General features: G+C 36.5%; 1 protein-coding gene across 27 annotated transcripts in view; it reads right to left on the reverse strand.

Annotated features, from left to right (window-relative positions):
* Positions 1–20,405, reverse strand: part of KDM4C (lysine demethylase 4C) — a 292,096-nt gene that overhangs the window by 111,886 nt on the left and 159,805 nt on the right. For all 27 annotated transcript variants that reach the window (XR_015701120.1, XM_087742689.1, XM_087742692.1 and 24 more), the window contains one exon: positions 17,487–17,598. Coding sequence is in view for 26 of the 27 variants with exons in the window: in XM_087742689.1 (XP_087598815.1) it covers positions 17,487–17,598 (112 nt within the window). In the remaining variant the exon portion in view is untranslated. The remainder of the gene's footprint in view (positions 1–17,486; positions 17,599–20,405) is intronic.

Consider the following 20,405-nt stretch of genomic DNA (forward strand, 5'->3'; position numbering starts at 1 on the left):
TCGATTTAAATTTTCCCTTACAGAACAGTCTCACAAGCAGCTTCATCCTTGCTAACTTATTTTCTGAATTCTTTTTTTGACATTATTTTCTTTCAGAAGCTTATACTGTCATTATTTTAAATGTTTTCACTATAGTTGTGACCTCACAGAGAATTCAGGGCTTGATTGTGCCTTATGAAGAAAACAAAGAGGAACACAAAATTTGTTCTGAAGGTTTGTAACTTACATCTTCCATATCTATTATCCACTTTGAAACTGACATCCTTTGATTGCACCACTCCTTATCACGGCTGAATAATTCTCCCATGAGGGTTGAAGTCTTCACCTTGAACCTCAGCCTATTATGCTCTTCTTTAGTCAAAAAACTATCTTTGGATTTCCAGCACTGGAATCAATTACAGGACGATAGCTCTAGTTCTCTCACATAGTACTCTGGTTTCCCACTGCCTCCAGCACATTGCTGAGTTCATGACCATATTGGTTCTACTTTTGATGAGAATGATATTTATATCTTAATTACACATAAACTCCACAATTTCAGTTCTCTCTTGTATGATCTTTACAAATCCTTTCCAGACCAAAGCAGTGAAAAGAATGCAAGAGCCAGGAATAAAGCTGGCAGCACTCTTACAACATTTTCTTGCTTTCAAGAGCTTTGTGTTTATTTTCAAACCTCATTCCAAATGAAGCCAGGGACAAAGTGTCATATGTAGATGTACCAGACTGCATCTTCCACAACCTCCAAAAAATTTAACACTATTTTAATAAATTTATTTTCTCCTTTACAATATGTTTAGAGCAACTACATCCAGTTATTTATTGACTAGAAGCAAACCCTCCTCATTTGCCTCTGATCTCTACCATCTCTAATTATGCACTTTACCTCCTTTGAGGTATGACTGTCTCCTTACTGCAGTCTCTTAGTCTTTTTGCATGAACTATGGCACCCAATCTCTCTGATGTCATCCTCCTGTATATTACACCTTGTAATCTCTCACTATTCTCCACCAAAGCAAGCTCAGAAGTACAGCTAGGAAAGGAAAAATATCCCTCCTCCTTTCAGAGGGAGACTAGCTAACCCAGTACTTCTTAAAGGAATGTTACACTAACAGTATACAAAATTAAGAATAGAAAGAATTCATGTTTTCAAGGGGTATAAGCTTTGTCTGATCCTCAGTTATCACTACCATATGGCTTGTGAATTTCAGTTCTCTTCAAGAATTTCTAGGCAACCTCGAGCTTAATTTATCATCTTTCAAGGGCTTCAGAAATATTAGTTCATCTCCTCATAATCAACATTCACCCACTCACACACTGAAATCATAAAATGTCAAAAGGAATTTATATTAAAAGTTACAAGGTACATGACTCCCATTACAGATTATGACAACAATGCTGCCTTCAACAACTTTCTCACCAGGTAGAATATGTAATCTTCTATGCAAATATTCTATATCAGAAGAACTTGGGCAGTTTCACTTTGTGTGCTTTTTCCAAGGTGCACCAATATCACTGATAGGAAGAATTTCCAGGTCAGCTTCTCAGGTTGTACAGGTGGAGTTACCTTCCTGGCTTCCATGAAGTAAGAGAAGTTATGTACCATGAATAAAAACTGAGAATCTCATTATCCAGAACAGGCAAGGAAAGAAAAACCACCTCTCCAACTGCTTGACAGAAAGCATACAGCACATAATCACTTGATGTAAAAAACACTGCCATATTGGCACAGTTTATAGCCTATCTTCACTTGTCCATTTGATAATTCCAAAGTACTATTTATGCTATTTATGTCCCCCCCCAAAAATGGAAAACTTTAGGGGGTTTTAGAATTTTTTTGCTATTTAACCAGTACTTCTCATTTGCTCTTATTCTCTTCAATGACTCCTTTCATTACTTACTACATAACTGAAGAGCAATCAGTGACTTAGCCTAAAATAAATTTATTTTCCTGACTCACCTTGGTATTTGTGGTTTCAGGGTAGACGTGAGGTCAGTGTTTTTTGACTAGATTTCTCTGTTAGAAGTACAGAAGTGCTGGGCAACCTCCAGTTGCCTCCATTCAAAATCCACCTTAACTGAGGATTCTCAAAGTAAGAGTGGGGAACAATTTGTGGTGTCCATACTGACTGGAACATCTCAGAAGCTCCATTCTCATAAACAGGCATACTTTCTACTTCAACTATGTATCAGTGCCATTTCCCAATACTCAAGATCTGCAAAAACCATGGTGGAAGCATCAGTTCCCACAGTGAAAGGCATTCAAACACTGCCCTCCAAAAATCTGCTTTAGAAGACCAGTATGTAATGTTGCATGAAGCACTATGAACATGAAGTTTCACAAAAAATCTTACATATTGGCATTTTTCTGAAAGAGCCTGAGAATGTTGTCTCAGTTCTGGTAGAGCAAGTTTGATGAACAAATGTTCAAGTTTTGATGAACTTATGCAACACTGCCAACCAACAACACTCTACAATACACATCATTATTGAGTCAAACCTTCTTTGCAATAAACTGGCCTCACTCTAAGAGCAGATACCAATGGCCCAGGACTGTCAATCTGAAAGATTCAGGTCAGCCAGTGAAACACAATATATGTCTATGGGGAGCATTTTCTTTGTACAATACATGAAATGGAGCTAGGAAATCTATCTTGACTTCTATGTCTGCTGTAACCTGGATCAAATCACTGACAGTTCCTCACAGTTCACTGCCAGTAAGTGCACGAAAAGGACTCTGTACAGGTGTGTAGCAGAATTCCCTGGTGAGAACTCTGATGTGCCATTTGCTTTTTTCAGCTTTTCAGCATGGAACTTATATTCCAAATTAAGAATTAATCAAGACAAAAGTGAATAATGCATTCTTGATATTCTTTGGTAAAGAAACATCAAATCAACGTAACTATAGTACAGGATACATCTTGCTGCCAGAGGGAATAAAAGAAAATACAAGAATTGAACCTGCTAGCCATGACAAGGAAATTCAATATACATTTGCAGCTCAATTGAGAGCACTGTTCAAGAGATTGCATACCCTCATGCATAACACATAGGCACACTGACAAATACGCAAAGAACCATCTTTAAAGTCTTCAGTTGATCTATTCCTGTTGTTTAATCTCCATCTGAATCATGACACACTACTTTAGCTATAGTAATTATTCCCATAGCAACAAATACTGTATCAAAAATCGAGGCCATCACTTCATCTGCAAAAATAAACATCTCTTTAGCAGAACACCTTTGCACACAACACCATGTTCAATTGTAAATGTTATGCTTTAAGTGAAATATAAGTGCTACTTAAAGGAATTCAGAATTGCTTAACAATGCAACAGAAATATAATTATCTGATTCAGTTTCTTACAGTCAAACTCACTCTTTTCCTGAGACCATTTGTCTCTGGAGAACTTCAGTAGATAAGACACGGTGCTCAGAGGCTGACTATACAAAGATGTATGTGCTCACTCTCCACTTTGAAGTGAAACTATGAGAAGAAGCACCCAGCACACTTTCTCAGGATATATTAAAACTCTGTAACTATAAAAATACAGTAGAGTTCCTTACTTTAACTGCAAAAATGAAAATCCTCTGGTTATCACATAAAGCCTTTACTATCTGGACAGTGACATGCCTGAGGAATTATATGAAAGGAAAATTAAATAACCTACACCAAAATAAACCATTTTTACATTAAAAAGGACTGTCTACACATCTTGCACCATGTAAAAATTCAATCAAACTAAATTAAAAAAAAAAAATTAAAAAAATAGAACATTGTATAAGAAAGAAAAATAAAAACTTGTACTTGCACCGCTGGAAACATCTACATAGACATGACCCCAAAAACTCATAGCTAAGGCAGATCAGTCACAGTCAGGAAACAAAATTCAATATCATAGAACTTCTACAACCTATCATCCTTATAAAGTTCAAAACATGACTGTAAGTGTACATTATAAAATAAACTCTAATTTCAAACCAGCCCCTACCTTTGCAGTTGTAAATTAAACTTCACATCACCCTTGTGTAATGAATAAGGGCCATAGGGACCTTTTAAGATTTGGTTCGTTAAAAAGGATGTGTTAGACAAAGGAAACAAATGTGAAATTATCATTCAGAGTTTCAAGAATTCCCTGATGCCAGAGAAAGAAACAAAAAACCCCAAGATGAACTTATCTTTAAACAACTTTAAAGGAGCTCCACACTCCTTTTCTAGGACGGAAGAAGAAATCTTGGGCATCCCATACGTGGAAGAGGACCTATCATTAAGCAGACGTTCCTTCATTCTGCCTAACAAACACTGGAAGTCTTTTGAAATCTTCTTGATGATGGAGGTACATTTTGTATGTAAATCAGGGCACTGTTCCTCTAATTTACACTTTAATGTTCCATGCATCACGTGACTGACCAATAAACCCCTGAAACTGAAGAAAGCTCAGAGGACACACGTAAGGGCTCTGTGCTTTTGAATCTCAGGGAAGAATCTAGGGAGTGACTGCCCATTGCTGTTGCAAAGGAAGACAAATTTATCTCAACATAAAGGGGAACAGAGGGTGGCCTTTGGTTTAGATAAATGGCTGTATCAGCTGGGTGGATCGGCTGTTTGTGTAAACCTTTTTTCCCCTGAGTTAATCAGAAGATTGCAAATGTCTTCCTAAGCCAGCCAGAGCAGAATATGGGAAGTGTGTATATGGCTCAGTCCAACACAGAGTATAAAAACTTAACATTGAACTTTGAAGAGAGCAACAGGTTTGAGCTGACTTAAACCCACATGTTCCTTCCCAGAAAATGGTAACACCCAGCACCATGACAGTGAGCATATACAGACCAGTAATGGGAATGACATTTACATTGTGATCCAACTGTATAGTACAATTGCTATATTGTGCTTGAACTGTGATTTAAATACATTGCTGTATCACTCTGCTAATGTAAAATCCTGTGTAAGATCAAATATCTTCTAGTAAATTTGGTATTAAATACTTCTCCTGTGGGACATCTACAGGAACCCAGTCAGAAAGTATCGGACTCTGGCACAAGGAACACAGAATTCAGTTCTTTAGTACTGGTACTTAAACTGTATTTACAAGTAAAAGGCTGATTTGAGTTCTGCTAGAGCGTTAGGCATTACAGTTTAAAGCAGCCAGAAATCTCCTGGATAAGATGTAAACCTTCAAAGTTGGAGCATATGTTTAAACCAAGTTCAAAGACCCTTTACTGGATACACTTTGACAATATATCCGACTTGGATTCAAACACCTTACCAATACATCATTAAATATATCACTGATTTTGGTATGCTTTGACAATAACTATGTGGAGTGGGTTTCACACAACAAGAGTGACATTTCTGCCTCTTATAGCCTCCCAAGGAGAGCTTATCATGCAAGTCTGTTAGTATGCCCATTTTTTTTAAATACTCTTATATGAATGAAGCCTGTTTCTTGCAACTTCTGTTGTTTCTGGCTGTAATTGCATGACCTATTCATGCTGAAGTCTAAAATGGATCAATGAATCAATACCAACCCCCAAAAAAGTATTAACAGGCCGATGTAATGCAGAATATTCCTATGTATTTAAAAACACCTCCTTACTGCCACCCCTAACAGTAGTCACAGATAGTGATTCTCCATGAACCACCAGGACATTTTTACTTCACTGCAAGTATAATGCTTTGTTGTAATATTACTTTACTAGATACAATTCATAATGAGGTTAAATGTTTTGTTTCCTAGAGGGGATAGAGTAAGTGCTCCTTTTTCCAAAAGAAAAGCAGAAACCCTTGATGAGCCAATTAATGACTATAAATGCATAACCGTTGTTATAAACCTTACTGTATCATATAATAATTCAGCCATAGTGGTACTGATACTATCAGGTGATTAGTGATGCCGAACTCCATACTAGTTCCTGCTATCATATTTGTATGATAATTTGTATGTTTCTGAATAGAATATTTAGATAGGATTAATTAGTCTCTGTAATGTAATTTTGCATATACCGGTTCTCATTAATGCAATTATATGCATCTATATCCCTTTACATATTTAAGAAAACTGAAACAATTCATTAAAACAAACTGTGTAGACAAAAAGAAAATTATAGCCCAGAATCTGTTTTGGTACAAAGGAAACTCCTTCTATAACAAAGTACTTATAAACAGTTACTGTGCTGCTTTCCAAGTGGGTAAGTGAATGAAATAAATGCTTTCACAAATGTTATTGGTTTAATAGTTTGTGGCAAACTTTTTTCAACACTCAGTACTATTGCTTTGAACAGTTTTTGCTTACTAAGTTAAACTCAAATTCTCAGACGGAAAACATTTGGGCCATTTGCAGAATGGGCTGTTGCCAGTATTTGCTGATTTAACCCAGCAGATGTGAAAAGCCATAGACGCTAATACAGTACAATTTGCTTTTGCCAATCTCAACAATGATTTTGCTGCTTGGGGTTATGTTCCGCTGATGTTTCCTGGCTTTGTACAGAAGCATTCTCTGCTATGAAGAGCATAGCAGCATCTGTTATTTTTCAGGTAGTTGAGCATAATCTCAGCCCTGGGAGGCATTATCTATAGTTTCAAATGTCCTGGAGGAAATAATAATAATAATAATAAAAAAAAAAAGTCAGTCAGGGAAAAAGACTTGCAACTTCAAAACTTTACTGTTCCTGCAGTATATCAGCAAACTCAGTTTGAGAAATTGTGTTTCATTTTTTCAGTAATGAAATCCATAGATTTCATAGCAAAATATGAAAATGTAAACTTTTTACTTTCTTTTACTGTACAAGAAATTTAATTTCTGGTATGGTACTGTACAGTAACAGTACTGTAAAGTATGTACACATTTTTTATTAGAGAGTCTAATTGCTGAATTATCAATTAATACCTCAGTTCTCATAAAAATTGCATGTAAAGATAGCTATGCTGAATGAGAGCTCTAGAGGTTAAGTCTAAGAGCTCCTGGATTAGATGAGGTTTAGCTCACAAAAGAAACTAATGTGGTGCCTTATTAAAAAAAGTAAAATATCAAAACAGTGTAACACGTCAGTTGTAGCAGATCTTGAAATGTTTTGAAAGGTCAGAAAAATTCAGAGTTAAAAAAAATTTTAAAAAGAAAATTTGACAGAATTGAAAGATGTATTTAGATATTGGGATACTCTGATTTTTCCAGAGCATACCATTAGATTTCCATAATGAAATTCACATTAGTTTTGTGATTGAACTGTGTATTGCAATTGCTACACTTTGCCAAATGTAATTTGTACTTGCATTGTGATTGAACTATATATTACAATTGCTACACTCTGCTAAACATAATTTGTACTTTCACTGTGATTTAAGTGCATTGCTGTATCACTCTGCTAAATCAAAATCCCATGTAACTTCAACGAATTTCAAATAAGAAAATTTTGTGTTATTCATTAAACCCTCCACACATGGAATATCTAAAAGAACCTAGTCAGAGTGTATTATACTCTGACATTGACTGGCACAGTCAGCAGGATATTCCTGAGGGTGAGCAAAACTCATTAAAGCAGTAATGATTACTTTGGCAAAAACATGCTTTCTGATTTGGTGTAAGTCACAAATAAGAACCTAGTAGAGAAAACCTGCATTGTGATTAAGAACAGCTAGTAACAATACTAGAGAATAATATTAGAGAATAATAATAGAGAATCAAAATAAGTTCTTAAGACTCAAAGCTGCAGCCTCAAATCATATGTGATGCCCATACACGTAGGGATCATTTACTACGGTCTATTGAAATAGACCTCATTCAAGTGATAGCCATCACGTATACCAAGGACAATGAATGATCAAGAGATACCTGGTTTGATACTGATCGTTCTCAGGGTGATGTTTCAGGTGACTCATGAGAAGAAAGTATTATGAAAGTGCTTGCTCCCATGGCAAAACCCAAATGAACAAAGAAAACAACGGGCCTGAACCAGTTGCAACCTACATATTCCTTCCCAGAGACTGGAAACATCCAGCATTGTGACAATGAGCATATTATTAGACACCAGTAATGAAATTCACATTGTATTATGACTGAACTATATATTGCAATTGAAACACTCTCCTAAACGTAGTTTGTACTTGTGTTGTGATTTGAGTGCACCCTGTATCACTCTTCTAAATCAAAATCCCATGTAACTTGAACTGACTTCAAGTAAGTAAATTTTCTATTAGGCACTGAATTTTCCACATGTGGAATATCTAAAAGGACCCTGTCAGACTGTACTGGACCCCAACTTTTTCCTCTAACAAATGGCAAAATAACTAAAATGTATTTGATTTACATTACTATGCTGCTGATAAACTAACTTTCAGAAAGGTCTGAGGACTCATGGCATAGAGAATCAGTTTACATTTACATAATCTGTAAAACCAGACTTACAGGACTATAGCACTGAAATTTTTAAAACTACCATTTTTGTTTGCTTACTAATTCTTGCAACAAAATCATTCTCTACTTCAAACAGTGGACCATAAAAGTACCAAACAAATATAAAGGGTAAAAATTAATCTTTTATCCACTGAATTCCCTAAATAGCTGCAGAACTTTTTGTGCATATGGAATGAAGAAATGAGTCCTAATAGTTAAGGCTCAAATTGTCAAAGATGTCTACTAATTCTGGCTACCTAAGCTGAAGCACAAACAACAAATTCTTACTGATACTAAAAAGCATGAATTACCTAGTGACTCCAGAAGTACAGATACTTATCATGTCTAAAGACCAAGCTCAAAGGGGACCCACTAGTTAAGCAGCTGTATTTAAAATGTGGACATGAGGCTGCAGAAAGGGAGATGTTCTTATATCTGTAAGAAGTACCGACAGGAAATACATATAGCATATTTGTGTTATAATTTCCATTTTTATATATATGTACATTATAGCAATTCCAGTAATTTCACCTGTCTTTACACTGTGTAAGTTTAAAGAATATCCACTGTATTTATAATTTAGTTCAAAGAGGCACCTCATCAAGATCAGAACAGAAACAAAAGAAAACCTGCTGGAATTTACTGCATAGCCTATCAGCAAAAAATGTAGCTGTCAGCACAAAACCATTACAACAGGCTACAAGCTGAAGACTGGCAGATATCTGCTCTCTTGAAAAGCTGTAAAAGACTTATTACCAGCTGCTTTCTCCATTCCATTCCCCCATGTAATTTTTTACAATTTTTAATGAACAAAATTTTTACTTTGCATTCTAATTCAATTTGCTTGCAGTCACTGTACTTACCAGCCAGAAGATTTGATCAATAGCTAAAATTAGATTGGAATTTTTAGGAACTTGTATTGCCATCCACACACATGCTTACTGATTTACTAATGAAACACCATAGTTTGCTATCTAGTTTCAAGAGCTTAACAAAGCTCATTTAAGCTACCCAACTCCAAATGTAGAATATGTATTTCAATTTATATTTATTTCACATAATTAAGGATTACTTAAACCTGAAGGTCTGATCATGTATCTCTTTATCCCAGTATTTTATACATATGATGTCAATACAATGTAAAATTAGTGTATCATAAAGGATTCAATGAAATCTATATGCTTCTCTCCATAAAAGACAAAATCATTATTTTATTTAATTCTTCCTCTTTATTTAAAATTAGTATCTCTTGAACCTCTGGAAACTTAAGGGATGACCCCTGAAAATCAACACTGGAGTGGTCCCTACCTTTGTCAATTACCCATTGGAGTCAACAAACATGCATTATATTATCAGTGTAAAAGCATTAGCCTAGTAGGCTTTTTCTCCCCAGTTTTCTTTCTGCCTTCTAAGACTTTTCTAAGCTAGCACACAATCTAATTCTGACTATTTTCTAAAACACTCTACAAAACTTGTCCAACCTCCTTGACAGTATGTGCATCCGTACAAAAAAAAATACAGAAAACTTTCTCCAAATCATCAGGCATCTCTTGCCTACTAATAAAAAGGGCCACTGAGATATGACAGAATTATTTGGTACTTCTTCCTTATTCTAGAAATTAAAATGTATCTTCATTGACCATACCGCTGAGTACTATACAGTCAAATAAATATCCAAGTACTTAAATATATTAGAGAGTGTTTTAGAAATATTACCGAGCAGATTCACCAACATACTCTCCTTTTATGCTACTCTAGAAACAAAAACGAGTACCAAGTGGCGAAAAAAATATTTTATAGTTATTTTATATCTCTCAGGCAGCACAAATCTAACCTATGTCAATATAGCATTCCAGCATAAGTGCCTCTGGGCAAAACACAAGTGAAATTTTGAGGAACCAGGTTACTTGAATGCTTCCAGTTAAGATTGTGCTGAAGTTCTCCACTGAACCAAGGCCTTGGGTAGTTACTTATCTTCATAAATTAAGTATGGAAGATGCAAAACAGAAAGACTCTATCACAGGTCCAAATTCACATGACAAATCAATGCCTGAATTGGAATTATAAACTAATAGCTTCAGGCCACGGTCCCCGCACAGATCACTAAAACAAATATCCTATAAACATTCCATATACTAGACAACAATTGCATTCAAACTCCCTTCAAGAATCAATTTCTTAAGTGTAATTATTTTGTACATTTAGAAAAATATATATTACACACACCTCTCAGCCAAGAAAAAGCACTTAGTAAAACCCCATTGGCATTAAAATCAAGTTACTTCCAACATTGATGGTTTACAAAGCAGCTTCAGATTTTGACAAAGGCAATGATAACTCTATGGGCTAGATTTTTTTTAATTTGGAAAAAAAAATACTACTATGATATCTTGGAATTAGGATAATTTATCAGGCAATCCTCTGTACCAATACCTCAGGGAACTAACCCTTGTTAAATGCAAGTCATACGTTTTCTGTGTTTCTCTTTGGACCATAATTATAGAAACAGAAGCTCAACTCCAGAAGATAACCTTACAGAAGAGACATCTGTCTCCTTGGCAAACGTCATACCCAGTTCACCTACTGACTCCATAGCTACCCTTGAGAAGGCTATTGAGAGGCTGCACTAATGCAGGAGGAAATCCATTTTCATTTTGGCACACTTGATAATGAGAAACTATACATGGCTCTGCAGCTAAGACTGCAGTTCTATCCACTCCTTTAAGAGGTAAAATATTATACTTTAAAGCTAAGAAAGCTGCACAGAGTTGTAAGGTTCATCTAGAGGACAATGAGTCTTAATGATCACTACATATACCACCGTCCAGCAAATGAGGCATAAATGTTAGAGGAACTGTTTTGTATTTCCCTTTTGAATCAAAATAATGTCTACTCTTAGATCCTGGCATTTGTAGGTGTCCACTCAAAGGCAGATAAGCGCTGCCTGTAAAAGACGTCAAGGGACAAAAGCTGCTAGTGGCACTAATCAGAGTTGTCAGTTCTTGCCACTTCTAGAGAACAGCTGCTAGCCCACAAGGTTGAAAAGAGTACTGGACTTTCAGGAAAAGCTTATATTTGACCTTTCAACACCTCCCTTTCCTAAACACCTACTAAAGATTCTACCACAATTTTGTAAAGTTTTTGTGGGTGTCGTGGTTTAACCCCAGCTGGCAACTAAGCACCACGCAGCCGCTCGCTCACTCCCCCACCCGTGGGATGGGGGAGAGAATTGGAAGGGCAAAAGGGGAAAACTTGTGGGTTGAGATAAGAACAGTTTAATAACTGAAGAAAAATAAAAATAGAACAGTAGTAATAGTAATAATAACAATAATAATAAAAACAAGCAATAATAGTACAATAGTAATACAAAGCAAGCGATACACTGTACAATTGCTCACCACCTGCGCACAGATGCCCAGCACGTCCCCCCAAGCAGCGACCGTTACCCCCCCCCCCCCCCCCCCGCTCATATACTGAGCATGACGTCATGTGGTACGGAATAACCCTTTGGCCAGTCTGGGTCAGCCCCCCTGGCTGTGCTCCCTCCCAGCCCCCCATACACCTGGCAGAGCAGGGGAAGCTGAAAAGTCCTTGACCAGTGTGAGCGCCATTTAGCAACTACTTAGCACTACTTAGCAAGAACCAAAGCATCAGTGTATCATTGACATTGTTCTCATCCTAAACCCGAAAAAAAAACCCCATACCAGCTACCAGGAAGAAAATTAACTCTATCCCAGCTGAAACCAGGACAGTGGGTCTTCAGGATACCACATGCTACATAAGTGCTAGAAATTTTTATTAATTACAGTAATCAAATCTTGAAAATTGAATTTAAACAGAAGCAATGCCGGTACCAGAGGAAAGGAGAGAAAACACATTTTTCTAGCATAGTGATACCGTTGCAAGTGGTAGATAGTGCTCGTCTCTTCCAATGTTAGATGATGACGTATGAAAAATTCAAATTCTGTACTTGATTAACTCATACTCACACAAGAGTGAAGTACTTTTAAAGAAATAAAATTCCACTCAAAAACCAGATCAATACAGTATCGGAGTGAAAGCAATACTGCAAATTGTAATACTAATGTGGCAAAAATAAACATGCCTCTATCAATTGATTAATGAATTCTTCTCTACCTCCTAAGTAACACCAGAAAAAAAGAGTTAACATTTCTTGCAAAAATAAGTAAGAATCTTCAAGCAGAATCTGGCATTTTAAGCTCTGAAGCAAAAGAATCATAATTGCATCTACAAGTGTTATTTTTCCCTATTTCAGCATGCCTAACCTATTTATGACATTACTGAACATGCCTTATATGGCTTGAGTACTAGTATCAGATTAAGCACATCTCACAGGATGCTGAGAGGGAACATAAAAACCAAAGCAGCTTTATTTTATGTCATAGCAGAAAGAAAACTGCAGCTGTAAAACTAGCAATTTTCACTAATCAAACTCTTGTCCAAGCCACTCTTTCCATTCACAACAGTTTTCTCTTTCTGTTTCCTTACCTTACAAAGTAACGAAAGCAAAATGACTTTGAACTTCCGAATCATATTTAAAACACTAAAAACTGTATACAAAGAAACCCATACTGAATTCAATCTATACACTATCATTATATCACTTAGGGTAATGGGAAATTTTAGTCAACTTCAATCTAAAAACAGTTTCTAATGTTGCGTGCCCAAATATTGCTGGAAAGAAATCTCTGGGACCAATCAATGTGCATCCAAAGTCAGTGTGCTTGCTCCTTCTGCTGAATTTGCTTTTTTATTGCTTAAGTGAGCAGAAATATAACTGCATTAAATACAAAAGAATAATATTACCACAAGCTAATATACCGCATTGAGCATAAGACCAAGGTTCATTACATAAAAATTGTTAGTATTTTGAGTGTGACATACAGCTCACACTGTACTGCTGCACTTATTTTTCTAAACTGGCAGCCTGAGCTATAATTTCTGGGATTGATTCTCCAGTCCCCAGTATTTCTCACTGCTCAGTCCTCTAGGCATTAATTCCACAAAAACAATCATTATTATGATTATTATGATTATTATGGGAGACTGAGAAGTCAGACATACCTAAGGAAAGGCTTCAGGGAGAGTAAAAAAAAAATTTAACACAAATAGACCACAAAGAAACAATTAACTCAATCATTTTTCTGTAGAAGAAACATTCAGATGATAAAGAAATATACACATAAAGAAGCATATGCACTGATAAAAAGAAAACACAAAACTCAATGTCCAAGTGATACTGTGCAAAAAAAATAATTTCTGCCAAAGGACTCTGTATTAATAGTGAATCCAGAAAGTCTGTGCTATGATTGAAGCACGCTGTTGAATATGATAGTATTCTATTTGCAAAATTATGATTCTGAAATGGTGGAAAGTGCCAAAGAATGCTGCATGCATATTATTAACAGCCTCTGATCACCTCTGTTCACAGAAACTTCCTAATAGAACCATAGTATCTGAAGGACTTCAAATATATTAATTTGAATATAAATTATCTGTATTAGAAATGGCTACAGACTATCCAACTTGTGGAAAGTGACACGATTTGCAGATGAACTATAAAGCCCCAACTTCTTAATTTTTCATAACAGCACTAGCCCATATCATCTTCTTCCTCCATTTTGTTTACATTTATGATTTTACTGGACCCAGATAAATTAAAATATAAACTAATGCATCAATACACAAATCCTCCTTGTAAAGGAATAGATGAACTAAAAAATTACAGTACCAAGAGACTGTAGTATCATAGCCAGTAGCGGCATAATTTTTACCCAAAAAAAACACAGAGAACAAGAACTGAGTAAGTATGCACGCTGAATTACATTTCTGGTAACTCCAGAACATGGATGAAGCACCTTCATAAAGACAACATAGTCATTAGTACATTGATACTGATTACTCCCCTGATACCTGACCACAAACGTTCTTGAACATGATCAGAAAAATCTCCTTTGACTGGCATTCATCTAGCCACAGATCTTTAACTCGCATGCCAGCATGCACCAGGAAAGCTAATGAGGCTTCAGTGCTTCAGTTTGCCAGCCTCCCTCAGGAGTTTGTCAGTCTCTGTCTTGGATGTAAATGTTCTGCTCACCCAAAATCCATTGTTTCTCTTCTGGTGTTCTCACAAAAGCATGCTGATAAATCAGATCACAATGAGAAACAGATGCATGAAAATAATATAAAATTCCAGTTCAGGCTAGGAAATACCAATAACTGCCATGTCCAATAAAACTCTTTATAAATTACTTCCTTCAATCAATAAGCAGACAGGTGCTTAATAGCTACTTGAAATGATTCTAAGACAACATTTTCTTTCCTAACAAAAATACACCTTTATCTACCAGAAGGACAATCATTATGTGAAGAGGAAAGACTGGAAGGTATATGACTTCTTGTTGGGATGCTGCTATTTTCACATAAAATTAAGACACCAGGAAGCTGACAAACTACTGGATAAGATGGCAAACAAAGAGCAGAACCCTTGAGATTAACAAAGCAGTGTCATCACATTGTCATCCAGCCAGATTGTATCATACACAATCCATGCTTAAGTAGGAATTTTACACTGTTTTAACTATAACATTGAAAAAGCATCAGCAGGCAAAAGGAATATAATCTCTAATTTAAAAAGAGTCATTTCACTGCAACCTACCACATATTTAAATCTTTAATTACTTTACTAGATGAATCTTAATATTAATATCATCCTTTTTGTGTAAATTACCATAACATTTTCTGAAATATGCTCTGTCTAGCCCTCAAGGTATCCAAACATATCCATATATGATACTGATCACAGGCCTAAGCTGTCTCTAATTTTCAGAAAGATGCTTAACAGCTAATTGAAGTGTCATGCCTGGCAAAACTGCGTCTCAGATAAAAAAAGAGAGAGAGAGTATGGCTTTCCTAACTAGTGAGACAGAAGACACATATCAATGACTTTAGGCTTGGAACAAGGAGGGAGAAGTATTGATGCAGGACCAGTTAAAATTATGGCACCCCGCTCAACAATGCCTAAACTGGTGCTAACTGAAAGCATAATATTCCTTAGTTACAAGAAGAATCAATTAACAGGCATGCGGTCTCTCTCTGAAGTCAAGAAAGTTTATCTGTAGCTGTAAGAAACAGCTACTGTTGACTAGAGGTAATAATTGAGGGGAAAAAAAGATCAGGAAGCCCAGCAAGACTCTTATATCACTTCAAGTATAAAATAAGAGCTCCAAGCAAAATGCAGATACAAAGTGCAGGTAAATACTGAAGCATACAGCAATGTTGGAATCAGATCTGTAGCCACAGACATGATATCAGCTCCATTCTGCACTACACAGGGTATCAAAGTGTGTAAGGGAGTGTGAGGACCAATCTCCAGTTCTGCTAACTGAAGAGATTCTGAAGAACAGCACCTGAAAAACTCGTGCATTACAGAACTAAAATGCTAAGGCAGTATGAAAACTAAATGTATTTGTTCTCCATTTTGATGGATAGTGTTGATGCACAGTTCAGTTAGCTTCACAAACCACGTTTGAAAGTAAATAAAGTAGCTTTATTCATCAACTGTGGCTGGCTGTATATGTGATTGCTAGGTAAAGCAGATTTTACTTCAGAGAAGCAAATCCCTATCCTGGGTAAATTTCTGAGCTTTTGTAGCCTGTCTGCACAAGATGCTGGCTCTCTGAAGTTAAAGAACTCAGGTAAGCTCCCAAAAAGAGCATCTGAGAAGTTCTGAGTATTGTTTTAATGTTTTTGATCACTGTGGTATCTAGTTACAGAGCACTAAATTTCATGGCTGCAGAATTATTTACTTATTTATTTTGTACAGAACTCTGTTCTATATATCACTGTCGTTTATCATCTTTATTTTTGGATATGCTTCTTTTTCTTATTTCTACTTCACTCTATCGCTTGAAGTGCCTGAAGGTATCATAGAGTATACTATAACATGCATATCTGCAATCTATAATGAAGATCTGGACAAGCATATTCAAAATGATTGCCTAACATTATGCTTCTTATTTATGCAATTAAGTTAAACAATGGAATTTCGTGGTCACTACTCAGCATTAAAATTAAAAAAAATTACTTAAAGTACCTAAATGCCCAATCAGAAGCCCAGTCTTACCGCATTCCCAGGAAATTCCAGTTGCTCTGTGCCACTTAAAAGTAAGCAGAAAACTGCTCTAAAAAAATTTCTCAATAATTGTTCAGCTGGGGAAATAGAGGAGACCTTTTGCTGCCTTCTAATACACAAAGGTTATTTTCATTATGTCTAAAAACAGAACGATGTTTTTCCACCTCTTTTTATGTTTGTGAAAACATGGTACTCAGTTTTCACATCTTGCACACTATTCACTACTTGCAAACCTGCACACTACTTAGATACAGTTAGAAGTATATATAGATATGAAAAATGTAGATGACACATGCATCAAAACCAGCTTTTAAATTACTATTTTAAGTCAATAGAGTAAAACTGATTTACGAAAACTACAGGGAAAGAGATGTTCATTCTTTCCATATGAAATTAAGCAAAAGCCTAGAAATCAAGACATTTGTAAAGACTCTTGGTAAGCTTTTGATGACACCCAGAAGTCTGTAGCCTTTTTCTTGAATGAGAACTATAGTATCTTAAGACACTGACTCCCAAATGTCCAATGTCTATCAAAAAACAGACAACAAGGAAAAAGTAGCTTTAAAGCAGTATAGGGGACTATGGCTTACACCTAAGAATCATATTCAAAGGATTCTTATGTCACTTCTATCTATGTTTACACAATTAAAAATTTGTTCTCAAAAGCAACTGCTGTTGAGTTCTAATAAGGAATATTTGATCAATGAATATACTTGTTTTAAATGACGTCTTATTGTTCAGAGTTTTTTGCAAAGACAGATCCAATGGAGAATGTCAGAAGAATTTGAGTGAAAACAGGCAAAAAGTACATGACCTGTCTGTGGATTCAGAGGCCTCACTGTTTACATTTCCCATGTAGGAAGAAATTATTTCATCTTAGTCGTTTTTGCAAATGCCTATATATATGGTCTCACAAAGAAAAATGTATTAAATAGTACACTCACCTTCATCACTAGTTGCTTGCTGTTTAACCAAAGTCATTGGAGATCTAGCTGGGGGTTTATTTAGTGGATGACGCCAACTCTTAGATATTTTCCTTCTTTCAGCTTCCACAGACTGAAAAGGAAAAAACACAACTAATTTAGTATGTAATTCTATAAAGTTAATTTTGATGAACAAAAACATTCTTCTGTAAACGAGCACAGATGTCAATTCTGTAAATACTATCGGGGTACTTGAAGCACCTTTAGTGTACCCACAAAACATTTGTCTCTAATTCAGAATACATACTCTAATTAAAAAAGAGCAATCTTTGTCAAATACAAATGGTTTGAGATATAAGTTACTGCAGACTTTCCCAAATTACAGAGCATAAATACTGGTTTGCTCCAGTGATGTCTGAGAGGAAGAACAGCCCAAACAATTCTCAGAAACTGAAGTACAATACAGCCACTAACCGCAGCCGGGAAAATGAGGTAGAAACCCACTGACTTCATTTGTGAAAGACTGCAAAATTCCTGAGGAAGTAAAAAAATTATCTGGACTTCAGATAAGAAATTAAGAGCCCTGATAAGAGCTCCTGGGGGTGTTGGTTGACAGCCGCCTGAACATGAGCCAGCAGTGAGCCCAGGTGGCCAAGAAGGCCAATGGCATCCTGGCTTGTATCAAGAATAGTGGGGCCAGCAGGACCAGGGAGGTGATAGTGCCCTTTATTTGGCACTCGTGAGGCTGCACCTCAAGTACTGTGTTCAGTTTTGGGCCCCTCATTACAAGAAACACATTGAGGTGCTGGAGCGTGTCCAAAGAAGGGCAACGAAGCTGGTGAAGGGTCTGGAGCACAAGTCTTATGAGGAGTGGCTGAGGGAGCTGGGGTTGTTTAGTCTGGAGAAGAGGAGGCTGAGGGGAGACCTTATTGCTCTGTACCACTATCTGAAAGGAGGTTGTAGCGAGGTGGGGGTTGGCCTCTTCTCCCTAGTAACAAGCGATAGCACAAGAGGAAACGGCCTCAAGCTGCACCAGGGGAAGTTTAGGTTGGATATTAGAAAAAACTTCTTCACCGAAAGGGTAGTCAGGCATTGGAACAGGCTGTCCAGGGAAGTGGTTGAGTCTCCATCCCTGGAGGTATTTAAAAGAAGGGTAGACATGGTGCTCAAGGACATGGTTTAGTGGTGGACTTGGCAGTGATAGGTTGACGGTTGTACTCGACGATCTTAATGGTCTTTTCCAACCTTAATGATTCTATGATTCTATATGCAGTTAACATGTTGATTTGGGATATGAGGAAATTCTTTCCTCCCTCAAGCACCCTTATGTACATTCAGCTTGAAGTTATCAAAGTTTCAAGAACTAAAGCCAATGCTACAAACTCTAGCAGTGAAGCTTTCACAACACCAGATTTGAGTGCCAGTGAGGGAACAACAAAGTAAACCAGCTGCTGATGGTATCCAGAGGTTCAGGAGCAGAGGAAGGGCAAGCACACCAGCAGAAGGGTGGGAAGGACAGAGTCTCACATGATTCCTATGGACCATTCTGGTCTTCAGTGCCCTGAATCTAACCTAGCAGGTTACACACATGCTCCTTGACTGATTTGAGGGTTGAAAATTAGTCCTATAAAATAGGAAGTAAATTACAAAACGACATCGTATTTACTGTGATAAGCAGAGGGAGGAAGATGTGGTTAAAGCACAGGACATGTTTATGATCTAGAAAAAGTTACCAACTAAGTAAAAAGGGAAAGAAGATCAGACTTTTTAATTGCATCTGTACAACACGCTTCTTCACTTATAATAAAAGAGAGAGTATGCAGTTATACTGGAGAATATCTGAAACCTCATATATAAATGGCTGAAAGGCACAGAGAGAGATAAATATAATCTCTAAATACATTATGATTAAAATACTGAGATGTTTATAGTACTCCTTATTGTTACAGTGGAAGGGCTGGAACCAAGATTATTAAAACTCATAATATTGCAAAAAAATCATTAGTGTAGAGCTCATGTCTGTGAAAGGGTCAGCATGATTTTAGTTTGGCTTCTGAAATATATTTCCTACTACGTCTGGCAATCTGGCAGTGGATTTCCTGCTCTCTCCCAAACTGGGACTGAACTCACAACTCAGCAACTACTCTGACTATCACCACAGCTTAATTTTTCATTATGCTTCCCAAAGTCAAATCTGGCCACTCTTCATAGCAGAGTATCAAGAGTAAAGACAGACTGTAAGTTTGTAGGTATCCCAATGAGAAAACATTATTAAACCTACTATTTAAAAATTTCAAAATATATTCCTTTTATTAGAGGGATCTTTTCCTTCAAGTGTTTCCTTTACATGTTTGAGGCCATTTCCAAAATCCAAGAATAGCAAGTTTCAGACCCTGAAATCATAGTTGTATTATCCTGTGACAGCCATGTCTGGAAGATTCACTTTCTCCAACTTTAATACTACAGAAACAGTTTCAACTAAAGCAAGAAAGTCCATAAGATTTCATGAACTATGTGAGACAATATAATAGAATGAAAGCAAACTTTGTTCCACCTAACTCCATGCAGAGATGCTCCTCAGCTTTGCTTCATCCACTTCTTCATTTGAGAAGGGCATCAGTCTAAAAATAAAGTACCATGTGCTTCCACACTGATATGTTCTGTCCTTAGTAAGTTGCTCAGAATCAACCCATTCTGCTGACATTTTACCAGCATACTGTTAAATCTCCTTAAGACTCAGTCAAATCAGCCATTTTTTTGAAAGACAAATACATGATACCAAATACAGCACTCATCTCTAATAATTTCAATTTCGTGTCAATAGCAATAATTAAAGCTAATAGCCTTGCTCATCCTGGCAGGCACTGAACATGGGAATAGCTTGAGAATACTTGCTGACAGTTCAGATTCACAGATATAAAGTGAAATTACTAGATATCT

This window comes from Nipponia nippon, unplaced genomic scaffold (assembly GCF_047370975.1).
Source record: "Nipponia nippon isolate SJK-2023a ecotype South Korea unplaced genomic scaffold, ASM4737097v1 scaffold_8, whole genome shotgun sequence".
NCBI classification, from domain to species: domain Eukaryota; kingdom Metazoa; phylum Chordata; class Aves; order Pelecaniformes; family Threskiornithidae; genus Nipponia; species Nipponia nippon.